This window comes from Artemia franciscana, chromosome 17 (assembly GCF_032884065.1).
Source record: "Artemia franciscana chromosome 17, ASM3288406v1, whole genome shotgun sequence".
Lineage (NCBI taxonomy): Eukaryota > Metazoa > Arthropoda > Branchiopoda > Anostraca > Artemiidae > Artemia > Artemia franciscana.
The window spans coordinates 26,453,925-26,480,189 of NC_088879.1; the positions used below are offsets into that span (position 1 = coordinate 26,453,925).

Here is a 26,265-nt window from a genome sequence, read left to right on the forward strand (position 1 = left end):
CCGGATTTGGTGACATTGGGGAGGGGGGAGGGGAGTTGGGAGGGGGAAACCTAAAACTTGGAAAACACTTAGAGCGGAGGGATCGGGATGAAACTAGGTGGAAAAAATAAACACAAGTGCTAGATACATGATTAACATAAACGGAACGGATCCGCTCTCTTTGGGGTAGTTGGGGGAGGGGTTAATTCTGAAAAACTAGAAAAAATGAGGTATTTTTAACTTATGAACGGGTTATCGTATCTCAATGAAATTTGATATTTAGAAGGATATCGTGTCTCAAAGCTCTTATTATAAATCCTGACTGGATCTGGTGACGCTGGGGGAAGTTTGGGGTGGGGGAACCTAAAATCACGGAAAACGCTTAGATTGGAGGGATCGGAATGAAACTTGGTGGGAAAAACAAGCAGAAGTCTTACATATGTGATTTACATGATTGGAACGGATCCGATCTATTGGGGAGGGGGGGGGAGTTAATTCTGAAAAATAAGAAAAAATGACGTATTTTTAACTTACGAGGGGGTGATCGGATCTTCACGAAACTTCATATTTAGAATGACCTCGTAACTCAGATCTCTTATTTTAAATCTCAATCGGATCAAGCGTAATTGGGGCGGGGGCAGTTGGGGGGGGGGGACCGGAAATCCCGGCATGTTTCCTTAACATGCAGGGAGCCATGCATATTGCTTCTTCTAAAGCCTGTTTGAGTTACTTGTATTGGCTATGCTTTCTCTGTCTCGCTCTTTATTGCAGAGTTGTGTGATCTCGAAAGTAAAACAGTTCAAAATAGGGATGAAACCTTTTTATTGACAGTGAACAGATACAAAAATTAACTGGATATTTCGAACACATATACAGTGTTCATCATCAGCAGTAAAACTAAAAGACATGAATAAAGCCAAACAAAATTTATACCTAATAAACTAATTACATATAGTTTATTGCTCTTATTTTTTTCAATACAACAGTGGAAGCCAGTCTCTTTGACCTTTTTGGTTCCGGTTCATTAGATTTATCTGACATATTACGTGGACAGAGGTCATAGCTTTTAGGTGAGGTGATATTTACTTTATTTGAACTTAGTAAATTATCATAAATTGAATTCAATCCAAATTCACCTGTATCTCTGTTTATGGAATTATTCTTGAATAAAATTTTTTTAATTTCGATTGTTTCCCTAAAAACTTGCTTTAAACCTTGGTCCCTAGAAATCAAAGAAACATTTTCAAACAAACTAAAATGATTTGGAAAATTAAAGATATGTTCGGAGAGGGCCGACGTGAAATCTTCAGGTTTGGTATTTTGCTTTAAAGACGATGAAATAGAATTATGATGTTGTAGCAATCTCATTTTTAAATTCTGGTTAGTACGTCCCACATAAGAGCTTCCACAAGTAAATGGGATTTTATAAACCCCACTTTGTTGCTCTACGGAAGTTCGATCCTTTCCAGAATTTAAAAAACTAGCCAAAGTATTACTTCCTCTTAAAGCTACATATAGGCCATTATTTTGTAAAATTCTTTTAAGCTTTTCACTCAACCCTGGAACATATGGTAAAGAACAAAAAAAAATCTTTCTTTTCTGTTGTTTCCAGAATATCGTCAGAAAATTCTAGAAATTGTTTCCTTCTTTTTGAAAAAGTCTGGTCAATTAACCAACCCGGATAATGGTTACTTATTAAAATCTCTTATAACAACAATAATTCCTCCTCAATGAATTTTGGAGAGCAAATTCTAAAAATGCGGTCATTTAAGGATATGATTGAACCAATTTTTACTTGGCGAGCATGACCGGAGAAAAACGACAAAAATCTGTTATTGTTAGTAGGTTTTCTGTAAATCTTAAAATCCAGACTATTTTCATTTTTTAAAAGAAGAACATCCAGAAAAGTTTATTATCCTCTTCTAATTCTATTGTAAATTTTAAATCACCTCCCCAAAAATTAAGATGTTCTAAAAAACCTTTTAATTCCTCCTCCCCATAATTCCATACTGAAATTATGTCATCCATATATCTCCCCCAAAATTTATGTTTTAAAAAGTATGAATCTAAAGCTATTGTTTCAATATTTTCTACAAAACAATTTGCTAATAAAGGACTTAAAGGGGCCCCCATGGGTAAACCATTTACTTGTTCGAAAAAAAACCCTCTGAATTGAAAAAAATAAGAGAACATGTTGCACAACCTAACTAAATTCATAATTACACCGACTTCCAAAACTGTTTCACCACCAATTAAGTCCAAATTTCTTAGTATCTTTCTCTTAAGAAGAATTTCTGCGGCTTTTACATCAATACTCGTATACATTGACAGTATGTCGAAACTTGAAATTATAGAATTTGAAGAAATCTCAACTTCTTTTAGTTTTTTTTTTTACAATTTCTGACGAATTCTTAATGTAAGAAATTTGTGTAGACACGAGTGGTTTACACCATGAAACTAGCCACTTACTCAGAGCAATTGTTGGTGACTTGTTACTCGCAACAATTGGTCGTAATGGCATATTTGGCTTATGTATCTCTGGAAGTCCATATAATTTAGGGCACAAAGAACCTCTTGGTAAGAATTTGTAGAAAAGTTGAGGTGTAATCTTCCCTTCTTCCTTCAAGCTCTTCAACTCGTTCTTAAACTTCTTTGTGTATGAGTCCGTCGGGTCAAAAGAAAGTTGTTTGTACGTTTTTTCATCTTTCAGTAAAGCGTTTAATTTTGAATCGTATTCCTTGGTGTCCATTACCACTAAAGTGTTACCCTTGTCTGCTTTTGTAATAATAATAGATTCATCTCTTCTTAAATTATTAAGAATCTTCATGTCTTTGAAAGAATTGTTAGGAATTTCTGGTTTTAAAGCAAACTCTGACAGGGCTTTAACTGTAGAAGCTCTTACTAGGCTAACATCTTTGATTAGGATGGGGTTGCAATGTAAAGATGTTTCTATTGAAGAGATAATTTCTTCTACTGGGACTTTATTAGTTTTAAAACAAAATTTTGGACCTTTTTCTAATACGGACTTTTCTTGTAACGTTAAGGGCTGGGAAATTCTGCAAGCAATTCTGAAAATTTAATAGACATAAATATTCTAAACCTTATAAAATAAGACTTTGCTTATTAAGTATATATACCTAGTATTCAGTTTAGAACAGGGCATAAGCTCAACTCCTACCAAGTTTTGATATAAAATCAGTTGGATAAGTTAAATATTTAGTTTTTTCGAATGTAAAAGATGAACATACCACTGGATTTGCCTTTTCTGAATTTATTAAATCTTTCTTCTGCAAATTTATTGAGCACTTACAGGGACAATTAAAGTGACAGCATGTGATTAGAAAATGGTTGTACAGCAGCACCTTAAAAGCTTTACCATTAGAAATTAATTGTATGGTACCATCAAAGGTCAGGACCCTCTAGAAGGAGAGGGAGTGGAGGTAGGTACTTCAAAATACCTTCCCAGAACATACTTTAGCTTGTGGACCCATCCCTGAAAGTTTCATTTTCCTAACTTAACCCTTTTCCAAGATAGCAAAATGTCACTAAACTAGAATTTTACCACTATTTTAGGTAAAATTCTAGTCCATTGACTTCTTGCTATCTTGGAAAGTTGTTGGGCTAGATAATTGAAACTTTCAGGGATGTGTCTACAGGCTAAAGTATATCCCGGGAAGTTATTTTGAGATCCCTAACTATACCCCTTCCCCCTCCTATATATAACGCATTTTTTTGTGCATTACAGCTTATATTTTGGTCAAATTTGATCCTATATTACTATTAAAAGTGTAAATCCTTGCTTACCTTAGAAAAATTCAACTTTTCACTGTTTTTAAGCTACTATATTCCATAATTAGTTCACCGGCATTGAAAAACAATTATTACCTTTTATGGTATAGTTCAAAATGGAATGTAGGCATTTAAACGCATCCCCTGTTTGAAACGTCTTATCTTTAAATGGCTTTTTACAGGGGTAATATAGATAAGACTTTGAACTTTTAAGGGGCTTCTCACTCAAAATTATGATTCCTTGCTACAGTTGGGTAAGGTTTATGTTATATGTGTGTCTATAATATTTATTTTGTAAATCATAACGGCATAGAGAAAGTCAATTTCTTCAAGAAGGCCCAATAATGATTCTTAGAAACCTGAAGAGAGGCGAAACAGAAATTTAGTGGGAAAAATAAGCACCAAGTCCTAAATACGTGATATACATAACTGTAACGGATACACTCTCTTTGGGGGAGTTTTTTTTTTTTGGGGGGGGGGGTCAATTTAAAAAAATTAGAAAGATGTATTTGTAACTTACGAATTTGTGATCAGATCTTAATGAAGTTTGATATTTAGAAGGATCTTGTGCTTCAGAGCTCTTATTTTAAATACCAACCAGATCCAGTGACATTGAGGGGAGTTGGATGGGGAAACCAGAAATCTTGGAAGACGTGAAAATTGAGGTATCTTTATCTTGCAAATGGGTGATCGGATCTTAATGAAACTTGATATATAGAAAGATCTTATGTCTGAGATGCTTCATATAGATGCTTATACAGAAATTACTCTGTATATGAAAGAGGTTTTTCCTCCTCAACGCCCCGCTTTTTACGCTAAAGTTTGACACTTTCTGTTAACTTTACTTTTTAAAATAGTAAAAAACTTTAGCGTAAAGAGCGGGGTGTTGAGGAGGAAAAGGCCCTTTCATATACGGAGTAATTTCTGTTCATTTTAAGTTTTCATGTTGCTCCTTACTTTCAGTCAAAAACACTCGTTTTTTTTAATTTATACCATAGTTTTATAAATATATATTTAAAATTATCAAAATAAACCAAAAATAAGCCCTTAATAAACATTAACTACAACACAACTATCCAGAAAAGAAGTTTTACAAAGGAAAGTAAAGAACCATATTAAACTTAAGACAAGCTTCAACACATTCCTATAATATTTAAAGCTCAATGTTTTGTGAGAAACCAGGAAAGGAAAATATATAATTAATGAAAAAATCAAATAGTTGAGAAAATGACAATTTTGTCAGCCAGAAGCAAAAAATGAAGACGAAAATCAAGCAAATATTTCGACAAGGACCTCTGAATAATGGAAGTGTTTTCAAACAAAATGAAGTGGTGAGGGTTATTGTGCACGTGTTGGGTCAAGACAGAATCAAAATTCTCGGGCCTTTGGTGCAAACTATGACTTCGTTGATTGAATATTTGTGTTTCGAAGATTTAGAAATGTTACACACCCCTTAAAATTTGAAAACTGGTATTTTTCACATTTCTAAATCTCTTTCATAGGGTGGTATCCAGGAAATTTCCAAGGGGGAAGGGGTATTAAAGATTTTTTTGAGGAACCTTTATAAAACAAAAACTATGAAACGCATGAAAGACTTGTTTATATTCGTTACGTTTTTACGAGTCGGAGAAAGGTTTTGGATGGGGGGTACATACCCTTTAGCCCTCCTGGATACGGCTTGTTTTCTCCTAGCCTATTTGAATTTAACGGGAAACGATTGTATTAATTTTCTCAACAGTCTTCTCAATATTTGAACTCCACATTAATTACTCTTTTAAATACCGAATGACACATGGAAAGTTAATTACGAGTGACATAACAATTCCCCCGGAAGCCAGAACAGCTTTCCGGGATCTGAAAGGAGCTTTTGATGAAGTTATAAGGTAATTTAGCATTCTTATTTTTAATATATTTGTGGAAAATTTATAATGACGGAAATATCGTTAAAGACTGCATACCCGTAAGTTGTTCATAAGTCTTCTTTGTGTCTATTGAGTTGAGATATCCCATCTAAGACAATGTCAAATAACACAATTTAGGAGGTGTTAAATGTGTTTTGAAAATATAGCGGGGGGGGGGAGAGATTTGTCGTTCTTTTTCAAAGAAAATGCAAATAAAGGCATTTTCAATGAAAATATAAAAAAAATCTAGAAAAGGAGTATGGGGCGGTTCCCTTGTCCCTCCCGTAATTGACACCACTGGTTTCGGATTTCTGTTTCGCCTCTCTTCAGGTTTTTAAGAATCATTATTGAGCGCGATCGACAGAACAACAGAATTTACGATCGCTATATGTCACTTGGTTAATATCAAGTGCCATAAAAACGGATTATTCCAAGTGAAAACAAAAAAGTAACGTTAAATTTTTCAAAAAATTTCTCACAAATATATTAAAATAAGAATACTAAAATATCTTAAAGCATTCATGTCATAACACCGGCTAGATTCCACAAATTTTGTTTCTGAAAGAAATTAAATCGAAGAGACACAAAAGGAACGAAACAAAACAATTCCCCCGCATTTTAAGTAAATATTCAATTACATAAACTTTTATTCAACAACCCCAAATAAACTTCATGATCATATGGTAATTTCGGAATTTTACGAATATAGACTGTTCGGCTTGGTCTTTTTTTTCTTCCTGGAACCGTTCAAGTTGACAAAATTAGTCTAGTCTTGCTGTATACAATCGGGCAGTGCTGGAGAGCCTCTTTTCAGCAAAAAAGATACAAACCTAAAATAAGAACGTGGTAAAGGAAAGATGAAACAAACACTTTCTTTCTGATAAAATTTTTTTTTTCTTCATTCTTTCTATGGATTTTTTTCCAGAGGTATTCTCTAAGGATAAGCAATTCCAATTGCTACATTAGACTGATTGTATGTCAAACAATGAGGTGCACGAAAAACTGGTCCGATCCCAATTCTAGAAAAAACTGAAAGCAGAGGCAGGGTAGCCTGGATATGTTATCGTTTTTCGGGTGGAGCGTAAAAGGACGCCAAAAATAATAATTTTTGGTGACTTCTTTTCTTTCACCCTTTCCATCTGGAACAAAACAAAAATCAGTAAATACGTCCTCGAATGGGTTCAGAGAACTAATTGTGGAAAAAGCTCTTCAAAAGAATTTCAAGGAATTTGGAACTTCATAGGAGGAACACTAAAAAATGTTTCAACCGATCGAAACAGAGTAAGAGCGTATGCAACTATGCCGGCCTCAGGCAGCTTGAATGAGTTGTTAGCATTAAAGTAGTCTCCTCGCATCTATTCTCTATTTGAAGGTTTATCTTGGATTTTGGTCTTTCTGGAGTCAAATAAAGCAGTTCATAAGAGGTATCTCTTAGCAATTTTTTTTATATGTAAAACGAACAAACAGAAAAAAACAATTCTAAAACAAGTCTTTACCTTCTCTAACAACTTTACCTTCTTTAAGTCTTCTTAAACCTTAAACTTCTTTACCTTCTTAAGTCTTTACGCCAAGTCTTTACCTTCTCTAAAACAAACAGAAAAGCGTTTAAAAGACTCGGCAGAATTTGTTGTACTAGCATCAAAAACTGAGCAAAATCCATGCGCAACACAATTCTTTACTCGGTCTAAAGACACCGCACTCTACTTCAAACCCTCTTCTGACATAACAAATATTTTCCTCTGTTTATAGTGGAATTGATAGATCCTGTAAAAACCTCAGTGTCATTATGGTCATTTTTTAAAGTTAAGTAGTAAACATCAATAATTACGGATTTATCCATCTATCTATCAATCTAGATATAAATAAGTTGTATGTATGTCCGTTACACTATCTTCTATAAAAAAACGAAAAAAACTGAAAAAAAAAAAATAATAAAAAATAGAACTAAAAAAAGGAAATAAACTAAAAAGAAAAAACTAAAAAAAACTAAAAAACAAAAATTGAAAGAAAACTAACAAAAAGGATAAAAACGAAAAAAGCTAAGAAAAAAAACTAAAAAAGAAAAAAACTAAAAAAAACTATAAAGAAAAAAAAAAGAAAACTAAAAACGACTAAAAAAATTACTAAAATGCAAAAAATCTAAAAAAGAAAAAAGAAGGAACAAAAATGGAAAAAAAACGGAAAAACTAAAAAAGAATGATTGGGGAAAACAGGACTTGGGGGCTAGTTGCCCTCCTCCAGTTTTGACTCTTAAAAGGGAACTATAACTTTCGCATTTCAATTAAATGAGGCTCCTCTAAAGTTTTTACGGCCACCCCTTCAAATCTTATTTACCCCACGGGCATAACTTACAACCCTTACCCACAGGTTACGATGGGGTGTTTCAACCCCAAAGGCCCTGTTGTATGATCTTTAGATAATTTTAAACAAAATTGCTATCTCAAAACATGTATCGGATGCATTTTGGGAAAAGAGGATGTGGGAGGGGGGAGGTTAGTTGCCTTCAGTGTCTTTTGACTCTTAAAAAGGCCACTAGAACTTCTGATTTCCAGTTTAATGAGCCCCTCCAAACTTTATACGACCACCCCTTCCCTAATTTTTTTGTTAATAATGGCTACCTTATAAACTTGTAGTCCTGGCCCTGAGGGCTGTGGGGGGTGTCAACCTTAAAGACATAGTTACTGTACTTTTCAACTATACTGACAAAATGGCTTTCTCAATATTTTGATTGGATGTGGCTGGATAAATGATGTGGTTGGAGTGATTGAAGGGCTGGTTGCCCTCCAATCACTTTCAACTATTAAAAAGAGGAATAGAACTTTCAATATCCAATCGAGTGAGCCCCTTTTGAAGTTTCTACGACAGCTTCTTCTATAGGAAGTGCCCTTGTCTAAAAAAAGCAACAAAAAAATAAATAAATAATACATTACACCCACATCGCTCTTTACTTAGGCAGCACTATTGTGCTGCCTATGATTACCTGGGTAGTATTATTAGTAAAGACGGTGGGTGCAACAAAGATGCTAAAAATAGAATATGCAAGGCCCAGGATGTCTGTTCGCAGTTGAGAAAAGTCCAGAAGAATAAGAAGATAAGTCTGCAAACTAAGGTTAGAATACTGGAACCTACAATGATAACAGTGGTTAAGTATGATTCTGAAGCGTCGGCAATCCAAAAGAGTACTTGCTAAATGTTTTCCAGAATATACGTCTACAGATTGTTTTGGGTACCCAACTGACTGACTATATCTTAAACAGTAAGCTATACAAAAATGTGACCCAACCCTGTTTTCTAGGACTATAATTCGAGAAGGGACTAGATGGCTAAAACATATTCTACGGACGAAGGATGATAAATTGCTATAGATTGTCCTAAACGGCCAACTGTCTAAGGCCACGCGAAAAACCGGCAATTCCCGAACGAGATAAACATATGCTTTAGTCTTGTCTAAAGTTATTACAATCAGTGCTGGGAGTTTTGTTTATAATGTGAGTTGTTCTTAATTATTTATTGCTTATATATATTTTTTTCTCGTTATGTCTTAGTTGTCGTGTTTTTTTTGTGTTATGCCTTAAAACAAATTTTTTTTTCTTCTTTTTTGTCGTTTGTAATTTTTTTTTTCCGTTGAGAAAGGCTCCCGGACATGAGGGCGAAAATATTCGGAGTATTTTTATTTTTTTTAGTTAAAGTGTAGTTTTTATATTTTATTTTTGTTCACTGCTTTGTCGAAATTAAAACCCGTTTTCTCTTTGCTTAATTTTACGTAAATGGAAAAGCAGTGTGGTCTAAGAAATTTTTTATGAAGAATTTACTGGGTTGGGTTGCAACCACGATCCTTATTTTTTAAGCCAACAGATTTTCCTTCTTTTTCAGCCAAGGGATTCTAAGTGTCCTGTAAAGTGTTTTCGGACAAGGCAGTTTCAATTATGTACTTTGTGTTTCGATCTGACACCGTTTTTAGGGGCAAGATAATTTTTTGGGTTACTATGGGCCACAATCGTCTTTTGGTAGGTTATAACTACCGCTGCAACCACAATTATAGTTCTTGACCTCCAGCTCCTCCCATCGATTTAGGGATTTCCTCCTCTATTCTATTTCTTGTTTCTAAATTTAGATGTCCTGTTTTCCCTTTTGACATTTACTTTCTTTAAATATTTGGAGTTTTTCACTTATTCATGCGTTTTATGTAATTTCATTGATTCTTAAAATCTAAACATAAATTCTACACCCAGGGATGTTTTGTTCGTTTTTTCCACCTTGTCTTAAAAGCCATTAATCCTACTCTAGGCTACTAGAACTTAATGTGTCCCTTAATTTCCTTTGCATGTTTTACCCTAATTTGAGTGCTTCCATCGTAGGTCACTCTTTCTCTACGGAGCGAAGGTCTAGGACAGTCAATCTTATATAGGGTCTTAATCTTCCAGATATTACCAATGGAGAAAACCTCCTCCAGTACAGGTTTTTTTTTATTGACATAAATTTTTTTTTGTATTGATCATATTGTTTGGATAGAGCTTAACATTGCCAAATCTGACGGAAAGTTTTCCTTCGAGAGTTGAAGTTTAATGTCTGATATTAATTGATAATGTTGTATTCTTTGTGGTAAAATTTTTTACTTTTTACTCTTTTGCTACTTGTCACTGCCGCAAGACGAAATGTGACACCAGCAGTTAACTGCCACATTTAACAGAGATTACGTGTTGTTTGGTTTCTAACCTTTATTTTAACTCAGTCAGACAACGGTCAATGAAGACTCAGTTCTTGAAGTACCCATGTTAGCAGCTTTGCGGCATAAGAGTTGCCTGTTACTTTTAACGTAGCATCCGTGGCGTCAACTGGACGGAACAAGGGGTTCATGTGCCACCCTAGACTTTGAAAAATATCGTTTTAAGGGGAGGGGGTGATTTCATGGAAAAGATCTGTTTTATGTTTTCGGTGAAAGAATTTAAAAAGCGAAAAATGTATCCCCCCCACAAGACTTTGAACATATTTGCCCCCCCCCCTCTAAATGGTCATGAAGCGACGTCACAACTCAGCATAGAGAAAACTGTGTGCCTAACTTTAAACAATTAAACATTTCTATTTTAGCGACAAAAAAAGCAAACTCAACTTACCCAACAAGAATTAAAGGTATTGCTAGCAATCCAGCTCCAAACTCAAAAACAAATCCACTAAAAAAGCTTAATGTGGCCGGATACAGACTATTGAACATCAGAGTTCCGAAAAGGGTACACAGATTTTCCAACGAGGCAACAAAAGCAAAAAGTTTCCCTAAAAAAGTGAATTAATTTAAAAGAAAAAGTGAAAACAGCATAAAAGAGAATATTTACAGAAATTCAACCGAATTATGACTCTAAAACTGAAGTATGCTCGACGAGAGAGCAAACTCCTTTAAAATACTACCAAGTTTGTACAAATTTACTTAAATGAATGGAAAAGCAAACTAGTGTCATTTTGCTATTCATTGATCAGTAAAGTCTGAAAATCCTTGGTCTTCGATTACTCTTCAGTAAAACGTGACTATCTTTCCTTGAACAATAAGGATCAGGGTAAACTCATATCTGCGTAAGTATGCATATTTCCAGTTGGCTTCAAAGCCTGACTTCCAGCATCCAGCTTAAAAGCAGTGGTTGATTTTGGGATGTCACACACTAAACCATTTGAAAGTAGAATCTAATAAAAGATATAAAATGGCTCAACAAATATATTTAAATGTCCTTTTGAAATGGGAGTAATATGCGTTTTCGCAATTTAATCAAACTCAAACATTTAATCGGATCTTAATCAAACTTGATATATAGAAAGATCTCATGTCTCAGATGCTCAATTTTCAATTCGAATCGGATCCAGGGACATAAGGGAGTGGAGGGGGATAACGGAAATCTTTGAAATCGGAAATCTTGGAAAACTCTTAGAGTGAAAAGATAGGGATGAAACTTGATGGGAAGAATGAGCACAAGTTCTAGATACGTGATTGACATAATCAGACCAGATTCGCTCTCTTTGTGGGAATTGGGAGATTTCTAGTACTTTGCCAAGTTCGAGAATAAGTTCAAGTTATAGATACGTGATTGACATAAGCAGACAGGATCCGATCTCTTTGGGGGAGTTGGAGGAATTTTTAGTGCTTTGGTGAGTTCGTGCTTCTTGACGTGCTAGGACAATGACATCGATAACTCTAGTATCGAGTCTAATTTTAGGTTCCAACCTCGTTACAAGTGCCATTTGAGCTCTCGGCTTTGGTTTCTAGTTACAAGTAAAAAATAGCTTTGTCGCGTCATTTATGGCTAAACAGGCTTGAATTAATAGAAAATTGCTGAATTGTCAGACACAACTTAAAAAAACTGTTATTAAAAATTTGAATTAATACAATAAAAATTTATACCCGTTATATTCGATTTAACATTGACAATAATGCAGAACTAAGATGAATAATGATAACCATCAAACATATAACTGTAAAAATATTTCACTCTATGTTCTAGACTGAGAAAAGTGAATCCACATCGGGAAAGTAATGCATAAAAACATTGGTGTAAGACTTATTCAATTCAGTTTTTCCACCGCACCCTTAGGTCTTGCTCATCCCCCTCTAGAATTGAATATCCACTGAGTTAAAAGAAGATAGAGAGATAACTAAAAGATAGATGGGGCCAGGAAAGAAAGGAATTAAAGACGAAAACAAGAGCTAAGAGCTCATATGGCACTTGTGACTAGGCAAGAAGGGCTAAGAGCCAAGAGATCATATGGTATGAGCTCTAAAAAATTCTATGAATCGATAGATTGATTTAAAAAGAAAATAAGAGGCTTAATGCCGATCAGGATTTAAAATAAGAGCTCTGAGTCACGATGTCCTTCTAAATATCAAAATTCATTAAGATCCGATAACCCACTCGTAAGTTATAAATACTTAATTTTTTCTAATTTTTCCTCTCCCTTTAGCCCCCCAGATGGTAGAATCTGAGAAAACGACTTTATCAAGTCAATTTGTGCATCTCCCTGACACGCTTACCAATTTTCATCGTCCTAGCACGTCCAGAAGCACCAAACTCGCCAAATCACTGAACCCCTCCCCAAAAATCCCCCAAAGAGAGCCAATCCATTACGGTTCCGTCAATCACGTATCAAAGACATTTGCTTATTCTATCCACCAAGCTTCATCCCGATTCCTCCACTCCAAGTGTTTTCCAAGATTTCCCCCTCAAACTCCCCCAATGTCAAAAGATCTGGTCGGGATTTGAAATAAGAACTCTGAGACATGAATTCCTTCTAAATATCAAATTTCATTAAGATCCGATAACCTACTCGTAAGGTAAAAATACCCAAATTTTCACGTTTTCCAAGAATTCCAGTTTCCCCCTCCAACACCCCCCAATGTCACAGGATCTGCTCGGAATTTTAAATTAGAGGTTTAAAGCACAAGATCCTTCTAAATATCAAATTTCATTAAGATCTGGTCACCCTTTCGTAAGTTAAATACCTCATTTTCGAAATTACTCCCCCCCCCCAACTCCACCAAAGAGAGCAGATCCGGTCCGGTAATGTCAGTCACGTATCTTAGACAGGTTTTTATTCTTCCCATCCAGTTTCATCCTGATCTCACCGCTTCAAGTATTTTCTAAGATTTCCGCCCCCCCCCCCTCAATTACGCTGGATCCAGTTGAGATTTAAAATTAGAGATCTGAGTTACGAGTCCTTCTAAATATGAAGTTTCATGAAGATCCGATCACTCCTTCGTAAGTTAAAAATACATCATTTTTTCGAATTTTTCAGAATTACCCCCCCCCCCCAATAGAGCAGATCCGTTCTAATTATGTAAATCACGTATCTAAGACTTCTGATTATTTTTTCCACCAAATTTCATCCCGATCCCTCCACTCTAAGTGTTTTTTCAAGATTTTAGGTTTCCCCCTCCCAACTTCCCCCCCAATGTCACCAGATCCGGTCGGGATTTGAAATAACAGATCTGAGGCACGATATCCTTCCAAACATTAAAATTCATTAAGATCTGATCAACCGTTCGTAAGTTAAAAATACTTCAATTTTTCTATTTTTTCTGAATTAACGGGCCTCCCACTCCCCCCCAGATGGTCAAATCGGAAAAATGACTATTTCTAATTTAATCTGGTCCGGTCCCTGATACGCCTGCCAAATTTCATCATCCTAGCTTACCTGGAAGTGCCTAAAGTAGCAAAACCAGGACCGACAGACCGACACACCAACAGACAGACAGACCGACAGACCAACGGACCAACAGAATTTGCGATTGCTATATGTCACTTGGTTAATACCAAGTGCCATAAAAATACAGCTGTACTTCAAGATTTTAATTACAACCTCACGTATTTTTTTTTCATCTTAAAATGCACAAGGGACGAATTAAGACGATAAAAGTGTTGACGAAGTGTTGAGTGTTGAAAAAGAGCATTTTCAAGAGCTCAGGATGTTCATTGAAACCTCATGTCTCGTACCTCCCCTTCCTTCATATAGATATGCTGAAAAATTTCAAGAAAACCGAGAAACCTAAAATTCAGAGAAGAGGGGGATAAAGCAATGATGTAGGATAAGAAATTTTCCGGTGGTTCAGGATTTAATTAATTAAACAAGGGTTTAAAATATTAAACTCCCCTTCCTTCATATAGATATGCAGAAAAACTTAAAGAAAACCGAGAAACCTAAAATTCCGAGAGAAGAAGAGGATAAAGCAATGATGTACGATAAGAAATTTTCCGGTGGTTCAGGATTTCCATTCCACTCTTAGGTCTCGTACCTCTCCTCAGTTAGATAGATATAACGGTTCTGAACAAATTAAAAAAATTAGAAAAAGACAGATACCCGTAAAAGATATAGATAAAAAGAGGAGAAAGAAATGTTGGACGGAAAAAAACTTGTCGGTGTTTCAAGATTTTCACTGAACCTTAAAAATACATATCAAACAAGTTAAAAGAAAAAAGGGGGAGAACACGAACAAAAAAAGAAACAAATGAGGACGTAGCAAAATTATACTCACCAGTAAAAAAGGTATGTCAACCGTCGGTTTCTTAATTCTATTTTCAGCGTATTACACAGTTCTGTCGCTTTCTACAGTTTTATTATTGACTATTGTTGTTTTATTGATTGTAAATAAAGTATTTCATACCATGTTCACTGGCATCCACCAATACTGACAGTTGTGCCCGAAATACTGGAATACAGAGCGAGCTGAACATTGAAACCACAGCCACTAAAATAAAAGTTGCAAGTTTAAGATCAAAGGGTTCCCTCTAATTAGTAAAACAAAAAAAAAATATACAGCTTACACGGTGTAGATTGATAAAAACAGCTTTTCTTTTTGCATCTATGGGGATTAGTAATTTTTTTTCTTTTCTTATTACCTTAAATTACCTTAAATCGCACTGGCCGGCGAATAAGGTTGGGTGAACATCCTGTAGATTCGCCGGTTGAGTGATGGAGGTGGAAGTGCGTTGTCTAGTTCCGTTGAGTAGATCCAATATTTGATTGAAAAATAATTTATTTCCTTTTAGAAGGTTTTACTGTTTTTAATTTCCTTTTCGTTTTGTGTTTGAATTAGCTTTTGGTCATTTTGGGTCTCATTTATTCATTGATGGTGATTTAATAATAATAATAATAATTTATTTGTACCCTCTATATACAAATCACACACTAGAGGAGTAAATAATAATAGTAATAATAAAAAAAGACAAGAACAATACAATGACAACAATAATATTCTCATTCAGTAAAAACGAGAAGCAAAAAAAAAATTATAATAATTTCACTCATAATAGAAAACATATCTTGACATTATATACACTTCACCATACTATAACTCATAATCCTCACACTTCAAAGATACATAATGCAAAATTACTCTAACTTGGCCTAAGACAATTCAAAGAAAAGTCAACTATTTTGTCAGACCGTTTACAGAAGCTAATCAATAGCTCATCCATCCTTTCACAAATTTCAAAAACACCGGACCGTCTACAAATATAACTATTCCTAATCCAAATGCGCAACTAAAGTAAACATTTGCAAAATCGGAAAAAGGAAGAAAAGATTTGGTTGCGTTCAGCTGGAGAGAAAAACCGCCAAAAAGGTGCAATGAAAAATTAATGGAGTACAAAGAATGAATTTTAAAGCCTGCCCAACTTTTTTTTTCAAGCTGTCAAGTGCCCCTGTCGCTTTTTACCCTTAACCGTTCATGAGATAATACAGGCACACCATTTTGACAACCTGAGTGCGCTCACAGTCTATGAATTTAAGATCGTTCCAATCTTCATCCTTCCCTATAAGTTTCAAATTAATACCCTAAGCCGATCCTGACACAAGCAGATACACTCTCTTGAGGGTCTGGATACACATTGTGTCTTTTAATTTAGTTCAATGTCCCCATCGATATTCTATGGAACGTTCAATTTATTATCCTCAGCTCTGAGGAATTGTAGATACGCCATTTTTGCAATCTGGACACACAGTGTCTTTGGATTTTGTTCAACAATCACCGAACTATTCCCTGAAAATTTAAACCTGATTCCTTCAGTAACTCCTCAGATATTGCATGTACACCCTTTTGACAACCTGGAGACGTACGGTGTCTTTTCATTTAGTTTATTATCCCCCTCAGAATTCCCTGAAACTTTTTACAGATACAAAAATTTGGATGCACATAGTGCCTTTTGAATTAGTTCATCATCCCGTCAAAGTTCCATGAAAGTTTCAATCTAACACCCTTACCCGTTTCTGATGTACTGCATATACGCTATTTGATAACCTGGATGTACTCAATGTCTTCTGATTTTGATCAACATCCCCTTAAGTAGTCCCTGAAAGTTTCAACTTATTGACCACTATATCTATCAAGATCTAGTTGAATATAATTTCCAAAATAGCCACTTACGCATATTACTCTCAACAAAGACAAATATTCAGCCCTTATCCTTGTAGTGACCCTCATATGTGAAAGAGGAAGAAGAAAAAAGTACAATTTTCAAATTATTTGGTCTTATGATCAGTGACACAAAAAAAAACCAGCTTACCAGAAAACATCATTGCTGTATTTGTACTTAGGCCATGAAGAACTAAACCAAATGACTTCGAAAGGACACTAACAACCACCAAAATGATATCGTTTACAAAATATCTACGGGCCAAGGGCATAACTACAAGTAGTGCCAGGGCCCCAAGCCCATACTTGAGTCCAAAGTAATAACTATATAGCTCATAGTCCCAAAGAAGAGGGTAATTGTGGGTATAAAGAAAGGCAACATCCATTTCTCCTATAAAAGAAAGAACATTAATCGACATCAACCAGAAGTTAATGAATCAATCATTAAGCTTCAATCATTAAGTAAAGCAGACCAATCCATTAATGCTAAAGTGAAGAGTCTTGCCTTTTTCGGTATAGTACGCCGAGTGCCTGACGGAACATCTAAAAGTGACCTATGCGATCTCGCTAATAACTGTATAGAAGTTGTTCAGTTAGGAAGTAGGAGGTCTTTTCGATTAAAGTTTGAGTCCCGTGACCACCTAAACTATGCCACTGAGAATCCCCTTGTTATTGGTTACGAGCGTCTACCTATAACTGAGTACAAGTTTTTGCCTACCCAGTGCTACAAATGCCAGTGCTACGGCCATACTGCAAATAACTGTAAAGCTTCCCCGAGATGCTCTAAATGCACTGGTGACCACCAGAACTCCAAAGAAAACCCGTGTCAACTTGTCATGAAATGTGCTCTCTGTGGCTCCTCCGACCACCCCTGTTATTCGTATAAATGTCCAGAAGCACAGAAACTACTGCTTAAGAAATGAACAGTCAAACAAACACAAGTACAAGTACTTTACAAGATTTTACGTTTCTTACTAATTTATCACTGTGCAATAATGTTGTTTTTAATTATTACGATGACCAAAATAATCTGTCCAACAACACCTTAGCTAGCCCCGATAGCCCTTTAAACCAAATTAACTGTAAATATCTCGACGCTTTTGATTTTGTGAAAAATGTGAAACCTAAGCTAATGGAAGAGACCAAACTTAATGTAATTTGCTTTAATATCAGAAGCATACGGGATAAGTGGGCTAATTTTAAAGATTTAATTTTAACAAATGGTTACTGCCCTTTCGACGTAATTGGAATAACGGAGACGTGGCTTTCAGAAATTGATGATACTAATGAATTTTCCCTCACTGGCTTTCAAGCTATTCATATGGAAAGAAAGTTAACCAAGTCCTCTGGTGGCATTTCTCTTTACATCCGATCAAGTCTAAAATTCACCAGACTATTAGATTGTGAATTCTTGTTCTCGCAACCTATAAATAATAGATGCATTTATTCAATAATCGTCGACATAAGTGTAGACGAGAATTCTTTTATTTTTTCGTTATTTTATAAACCCCCCTCATTTCCGACACCTTTCTTTTGTAATCAGTTTGATGATTTTTCTAGTTTTATTAATTTAACACAAAAGAAGGCAATAGTTTTTGGGGACTTCAATTGTAATTTATTAAATGTTAACAATAACAATGATAGTGATATCTTCTTTGAAACATTTACCTCAAGTGGTCTTCTTCCCACAATCCTTTTTCCTACTAGAGTTGATCCCATGAGGTCTACCGCTACTTTAATTGATAACATTTTTGTATCCACTTCCCTGGGAAACCACCTGTCCTCCAAAATAATATTTTCTGACCTGTCAGATCACTTTCTAATCTATCTTTCCTTACCCTCCCTATCAGCTACTCAACCCCGTAGAACTAATACCCCTACGTCTAATAGAATATATAATACTGTGAATATGGACCGGTTCACGGATTGTTTGAAATCCTTCGACTGGTCCAAGACTTTGGATTGTCAGGATGTTAATTCAGCCACAAGTAGTTTTACACAGGGATTGAGTGATCTTATTAGTTCAACCTTTCCAGTTCGTAAATCAAACCGAAAAACTACCCATATACGCCCCTGGATGTCAAATAGCCTGATAATCTCTTCATACCGAAAAAATGACCTATATAAGTTAGCTTGCAAAACCGGTAGCGTTATTGACCTGACTAATTATAAAAAATATAAAAACGTATATACCAAACTCATCCGGGAAGCAAAGAAAAATTATTATTATTCAAAAATCTCTCACTGCAAAGGGAACTTGCAAAAAATTTGGTCTACAATAAATGAAATCCTTTCAAAAAAAAGGAATTCAAGATCTGTTCCTATTAACCTTAGGGACATCAGTGGCAGATTAATTGACCCAATTTTAGTACCGGATGCTTTTAATAATTATTTCACTAATATTCCAAATGCTAACTCCTGTTTCTTCTCACAGTCAGTACACCCTAGCAAGAATCCCAGATCCATGTTTTTCTCTCCAACTGATCGCAAAGAGGTGCTTCAAGTTATCGAATCTCTCTCTAATTGTAGTACACCTGACTTCTTTGGCATAAGTAATAAGCTTCTTAGGACCGTATCTTCCTATATTTGTGAACCCATTGTGCACATAGCAAACCTGTCTATGACCAATGGAGTCTTCCCAGAAATATTTAAATCAGCAATTGTTATCCCGATTCATAAAAAAGGCGATCCGTCTGAGATAAGCAATTATCGTCCAATCTCACTTCTCCCAGTTATATCTAAGGTGCTCGAGAGAATTATATTTCAACGTCTTTCTCCCTTTGTATTTGGGAATCATTCATCAGATTCGTTGATTTCTCTTCATCAATATGGCTTCCGTGCCAAATTTTCAACTGCTCATGCACTAATAGACGCCACACAGTTTATACGTTCCCAACTTGACCTTAAAAATACTGTATTGGGCTTATTTCTGGATTTTTCAAAGGCCTTTGACATGGTTGATCACAGTGTTTTATTAAGTAAACTCAATAACCTAGGGATTCACGGAGTTCCTTTCTCATGGTTCGGCTCTTATCCCTCTGGTAGAGTACAGAGTGTGAGACTGGGCGGGGTGACTTCACATCCCCTACCTGTCCGGAGGGGCGTACCACAGGGCTCTGTTCTTGGTCCAATAATTTTTCTCCTTTATATTAATGATTTGATTACGGACCTGGGCCCATAAGTGCACCCAGTACTTTTTGCTGACGATAGCAACTTTTTCATCACCGGTCCTAATTTACCATCCGTCGTCACCTCTACTCAAACCCTTCTGAATAGAGTACAGGAGTGGTGTCTCGTTAACTGCATGACCATTAACAGCAAGAAAAGTCAGGTGGTATTATTTCAAACCCCTTACAAAAAAAATGAAGTTCAACCAGCACTTGGCCTAAAATATTCTACCAATCTCCTCCCGCAGGTTGAAGTTGCCAAGTTTCTTGGTGTCCACATAGACTCCTGCCTATCATTCGCAACACATGTGTCCTATATCAGAGCCATAATTTTGCGACAGGTAAGTATAATTAATCGTGTGAATTATTTTCTTCCTCCCAATATCCTTGTCACCCTTTATTATTCTTTTATTTACCCATATATCTCATACTGCGGATCTGTATGGGGCAATACTTATCCTTCAGTTACCAATAAATTAAAATCTGCTCAAAACCGTGCCGTCAAAGCAGTTTTTCGGTTGCCACGACTATATCCCACCAAGGACTTGTACTCCGATTTTGGTATTATCCCTTTTGAACAAATCATCAAAAAATTAAATCTATCCCTTGCATACTCCGCTTACCACAAAAATCTTCCTCCCCACTTATTATCTTATTTTAATAGTAATAATTCTGAAGGCCACTGTCTCCGTTCATCCAACCGTTCCTTCATTGTCCCCAGGTGTATCTCTAGTTCCGCCCAGCGATCCCCAATTTATAAATCTATAATTCAATGGAATTTAATACCCTCCAGTGTCGAGCTATCCACAAGCTTTCGGACGCTATATAACAATGTACTAAAATCTTGATATTATATTTCTCTAAATGTTTGTTCAATTTGCTTTAATTACCCTTGTTTTCTCTTTTCTTTTTTTCTCTCTCTTTTTCATTTACAATTTTTTGTTGTTTTGGTCCTTAACAAGTTCGCTTCTAGGATCTTTATTATTGTTGTTGTTATGTGTTTTCTTTTCTTTCTGAATAATAATAATAATAATAATAATAATAATAATAAACAATTTCTATTCCAGGATTTAGGAACAGCTAAATGACAAAAAAGAAGAAATAGACAGGCCTACTGTCATTGCTTGACTTGCAAAATGACATGAAAAAAGCAAGATTGCAGAAATAGTCATTATCGCTAAACTTGTCCATAAGGGCCAGGCATGTACACAAGATTTTTTCAAACAGGGCAGGGGGAGGGAGGAACTAACTTACACAAAAGTGAGAAAGATGGATACGAGAGCTGCAAGAATTAACAAAAAAAAAAAATAATACAGTTCTAAACAATTCAGGGGAAGTGAGCTTTAGACCAGAAAAAGAAACAAAAACAAAAAACTCTTCCTTCATTTCTTTGCGAGAAGATTGGAAAATGATTTCAGACTATTTGAGAAAGCCTACAGAAGGAACAGAGAAAGCGGAGTAAAATCATAAGAGTTTTACTTATTTTCCTAAAGAATTGAGATTACAAAAACCACATGTTTGCAAACCTCCTTCGTGCCCTACCACATCATGTGCTGCAACAAAAGTGTCCCGAAGTGGTGAAGGCTCATTGTTTCAGGTTTTTTGGTGCTGTGTCTTTTTGTACTTTTCTTTTTTTGTGTCTTTGTTTAACGATACCCATGTTACTGCAGTGTGATAAAGGGAACGAATAAAGATTATTATCATTATTCACCTAACATCAGCGATAAGATAAACAAAACATGATAAACATCTCAAAAGGGGAGTGTTAAAAAAAAGCTTGAGAAATTTTCTTTTCTAAAATTACAATGCTATTTTATAAAAGTATTTCAGAAAACTCACTTTTTAAGAAAAATCCTTCTGCTTTTCTTACCTACTAGCAACAGCATTTCTAAAGTTTAATTTATTTCAATAGATTAGCTGCAGCTTCTTATAATGTTTTTTTTTAGGAATTTTAAATCGATATTTTTTATTTTTAATATACTCGTGACTTTCTTCAAACTAGTCAGGTGACATAAATTTTAGACATGAATACCATATTATTTCAATAAACCAGCCAGAGATTACATTCCACGAACACCTCAATAAAAAAGAAACTCGTGATTTCTCAAAAAAAGTCATTAACGCATTAAAAGAGAAAAAATAAAGATGTATTTTGTTTTCAGAAAAGTCAAAATAACGACTTGGTCGTTAGAAGGCATAAGATTCGTTAGTCTATCTCCTGCTTCTGGTATTTTCTATTCATTAAAAGTTTGGCTTGATTATTTATCGTAATTTATGTTTATTTTCAGATTCCATTACTCATTGATAGAGATTTATGCTTGTTTTACACTTGAATTACTATTTGACTTTATTTCTGCTTGTCTGAAGTTTATTATAAAACTAGCAGCACACTAAAACTGAACTTGATTGAGTTTTTATGTCTGCAGGGTTGCAAAATGCCATTTCTACTCCTAACCCTATCTTGTTAAGTCAATTTTTTGTTTTCACTTTGCAAAATCTTACAAATATAGAGGAAAATAACAAGTCATTTTGTTGGAACCAAAATTGCTAATATCTTGCATAAACTGCAAAGATAGAGTTTTAGTTATTTAAAGTTTCAGCTTTGCTCTTTGCTTCCATCACAAAAAAACTTTTAATTTTAGGGCAGTTTCTTCTATTTCTTCTATAAATGAGCATTTTATTTCTACTAAGAGTGAAGAAAGCTGAAAAAAAGCTTACCTGCAGTAACAGTCATTACAACAAAACTAGCAATGAGTAACAAGACAATAATAGTTCGTCTGTGTTCATCCCGTTTTTTAGTTACTGTCTTAACTGAACCAATAAAATCTTCACAGCTTAAATATCTTGCACAGCTCTTGCTTGTTGTTCCTACACTTTGAGGTGGACTCACTTCGGGAATTAAGAAAATCACATAAAAACAAATAAGCGAATGACAGCAAAGTATAGCAAGAAAGACGAAAGTGTGACTATTGGAAGCACGAAATATAGCGCCACCAATAAATGGACCAATTGTTCCACCAACAAACGTCATTGATTCGAGAAGGCCAACTCTCATAGTTCTCAATTCAGCACTACTAATCGTCGTGACGTAACTTACCACTGCCATTATACAACTAACAAAGCCACCAAATAAACCAGACATGATGCTTGCAAGAATAATGAAGTCAATAGGGACTGCTGGATATGTTGACATAACCATGTAAACTATTGATGATAGAATGATACCGACTGAAGGTAAGACTAAAGGTAGCTTTCTTCCATGTGTGTCACTGTATGCACCTAAGAAATTACATACAATTATAGATGGTATAGTTAGGCTTACAGTTGAAATTAATATCCAATGAGACGAGTTTTTTTGTATTATCTCCATCTCAGAGGTATTGTTCAAGCTGCTTAAGTCTTGGCAATCTTCAAGAGTTAGGCTGGGTCTACTTTGGCAAACCTTTTTATAAACAAGATCTTGAAAGACTGCATATTGCATAAACGTTGCCAGCATATAAATAAGGAGGACCGGCTCAACAGTAATTCCAGCAGGCATGGTTCACGTTACTGAGATGCTGAAAATAACTTACAATTAAAAGAAGAAAGGAGAAATTTGTACACAACTGGAGCTACAAAAATTCAATGGGAGACTCGAAAATGTTTTGAAAAACGTTACTTCTAAAATTGGAAAAGTGTTATTTGGGATTTGCAAGTTTGCTATCCTGACTGCTCCATATTATAAAATAGTTCGTAGTATCGAACTGTAGGTAAGGAGTGCTCAGCACAATAGTAAACGAAACTCTAAAAATTATAACTTTGACATCAATAGATATACCAAAAGAATTGGATTTTTATGCTAATTTCAAAAATATAAGTTCATTAAGTTTAGTGTTACCCATCAAAGGTTACCTTATTAAATTTGCCTTACTTTCGGAAAAGGGAGAAAACACCTTAAAAGTCACAGAATAATCACGAAAATCACAACATCAGATTCGGCATATCAGAGGAACCTTCTATAGAGATTTCAAGCTCCTATCTGCAAAAATGTGGAATTTTGTATTTTTTGCTAGAAGAAAGACCATGGATGGGTGTTAATATGTTGTCGTTTTTTCCCCCTTGGGGCGATCGTATCGACTCAGTTGTCCAAGGATTTTAGGAAAGGGCTCATTCAAACTGAAATTAAAAGTTCTAGTGCGTTTTATAAGGGACCAAAAGGATTTGAGGGTAACTGGGCCCCATCCTATAACCATTTTCTCCCCAAAATTATCTGATCAAAATTATGTTTGAAATGTTTTCTCTTTTCTTACTTTCATAAATAAAAAAATTAAAAGTTAAAGGAATAAAAATCAGTATATTTCAATTAAACTGACAGTCCATGGTCATTTGTTTTTCTTTTTTTTCAGTAAAGCACACATTGTGTTCCGGTATTGAGAAGGCATGGGGGTTGTTACTCATGTAACAACCCCCTCATGTTAATTTTCGCTCGTTTCAAGTTTGACTCAGCTAGTTATGAGTTTCATTTATTTATTGATAGTCATTTGAGGTAGTTTTATATTTTTGAAGATTATTTGACTTTATTTTTGCTTATTCTTGGCGTAATGGAGCTCTTTACTTTTTCTTTGAAAAACTTGATTTGTGGAAAAAGTTTTTTAAATTAATTCAAATTAAAGAATGCAAGGGAAAACTTTTCAGGCTGAATTGTCCACAGGCAATTTTTGAGGGAGGTGGAACTTTCAGCGAGGACGGAACTGTTTGTTTTGAGTTTCATTTATTTATTGATAGTGATTTGAGGTAGTTATATATTTTTGAAGATTATTTGACTTTATTTTTGCTTATTCTTGGCGTAATGGAGCTCTTAACTTTTTCTTTGAAAAACTTGATTTGTGGAAAAGGTTTTTAAAATTAATTCAAATTAAAGAATGCTAGGGAAAACTTTTCAGGCTGAATTGTCCACAGGCAATTTTTGACGGAGGTGGAATTTTCAGCGAGGACGGAACTGTCTTGAGGGAATTTGAGAGGGGGGGGGGTACACTTTACGTTGGATAAACTTTCCCATGGAGGAGTTTTCCGTGACGGGGAGGGGTATATTTCATAGAGAGTGAGCCAGATTTACCTGCACTTTTTGAAAAAAAGAACATAAATTATTCCATATATGAAGAATTGCCCCTCCTTAATACCTTATTCTTTACACTAAACTTTGACTGTTTACTAAAACTGAAATACAGGGGTAGTTTAACTAGAATAGAAAACTTTTTTATAAGTGCTAACGCCTTTAGCGTAAAAATCAAGGTATTGAGGGGGCAACTCTTCATATATAGAATAAATCTGCCACAATTAATGGCAAATTTTGCTTTAATTTTCCATGTATGGCGAGCCGAATTTTGATTTGCATTGGTTGAAAAAAGTTCAAAAATTAAATTAAAAAACAAAGTTTTTTAAATTGAAAGTAAGGAGCTACTTTAAAACTTGAAAACATGAAAGGGGCTGTCCCCTCCTCAACCCCTTGTTCTTTAAGCAAAACTTTTTATTGTTTTAAAATGTAGAGTTGTGACAAAGAGTCAAAGTCTGGTGCAAAGAGCAAAGCGTTGAGGAAAGGACAGCCCCATACATATACAGAGTAATTTCTGTTCGTTTTAAGTTTTAATATTGCTCCTTACCTTCAGTAAAAAAAAACTTGTTTTTTTTAATACACCTAAAACTGAATTTAAGCATACAAAACTTTCAACGAGAAGAGTGTCATACACAACTTAACTTGATTCGATCTGGGGTTTTACGTGAACGAAGTCTTAGGTAGAAAAGGTTGCTATGGTGTGAAGGTATAAAACACATTTAAGTACCCTCTACACAAGCTTTCTTACTTCAACATTAAAACCATTAAAGCTTGTATAGCGAATTCTGAGCTTGATGTTCTTTTTAGAAAGGTCAAAACAGACCAAACAGTAACCAAAGAGTAACCACTACCCTGAACAACCTAATTTTGGACTGACGACGTCCAAAATTAAATCACATTAGGCATGTAATCTGAAAAAAGGTGAAAATGTTATACCTTACTGAAAGCCAAATTTATAAAACTATTTCAATCTACATGACTGGACTAGTCAAAAAGGGATCCTTAGGTTTGTTTGCCTTCAACAACCAGTAGTCCCTTCCCATCTAGAACTTCACTTATGCTCAAATCCTACAATCAAGACAAAGTAAATACATATCTAACAAGTCGTGTCTAATTTTATCTAAGTTGATGTTAAATAATTTTGAGGGATTTCAACTCTAAAAGAGCAGATACAATCATGCTTGGTGGCTGATGACTGAACAATGGTGCACCATAAGTTTTAAAAAATAAATTCATATCAGTTCTTTTTGGAATTCCTTCTAAGCACATTGTTAGAGGAGTTCAAATTTATTTCCAGCTTGATTACCATGACTGAACCTTGGACAAAATAAAGATGAGAGATCAATCATAACTTATACCAATCATTTTTTTAAACCAGAAACTTTCCAACCAGCTGTGATAATTATGTGATAAATATCAACAAGGGGTTCAAAAGGCTTTCAGAAGTTT

General features: G+C 35.0%; 1 protein-coding gene across 9 annotated transcripts in view; it reads right to left on the reverse strand.

The window, feature by feature from the left end:
• The window catches only part of LOC136038075 (proton-coupled folate transporter-like), a 75,430-nt gene that overhangs the window by 14,272 nt on the left and 34,893 nt on the right, over positions 1-26,265 (reverse strand). For 3 of the 9 annotated variants that reach the window (XM_065721068.1, XM_065721070.1, XM_065721069.1), the window contains 5 exons: positions 22,443-23,281; positions 16,709-16,948; positions 14,809-14,892; positions 10,784-10,940; positions 6,299-6,499 (listed from right to left, as the gene is read on the reverse strand). In XM_065721068.1, coding sequence (XP_065577140.1) covers positions 6,436-6,499; positions 10,784-10,940; positions 14,809-14,892; positions 16,709-16,948; positions 22,443-23,262 — 1,365 coding nt within the window. In that variant the 5' untranslated portion in view covers positions 23,263-23,281 and the 3' untranslated portion in view covers positions 6,299-6,435. Of the gene's footprint in view, positions 1-3,783; positions 4,222-6,298; positions 6,500-10,783; positions 10,941-14,679; positions 14,893-16,708; positions 16,949-22,442; positions 23,282-26,265 lie in introns of those variants that run through there. The other 6 variants (XM_065721071.1, XM_065721072.1, XR_010620125.1 and 3 more) reach the window with 6 other exon arrangements.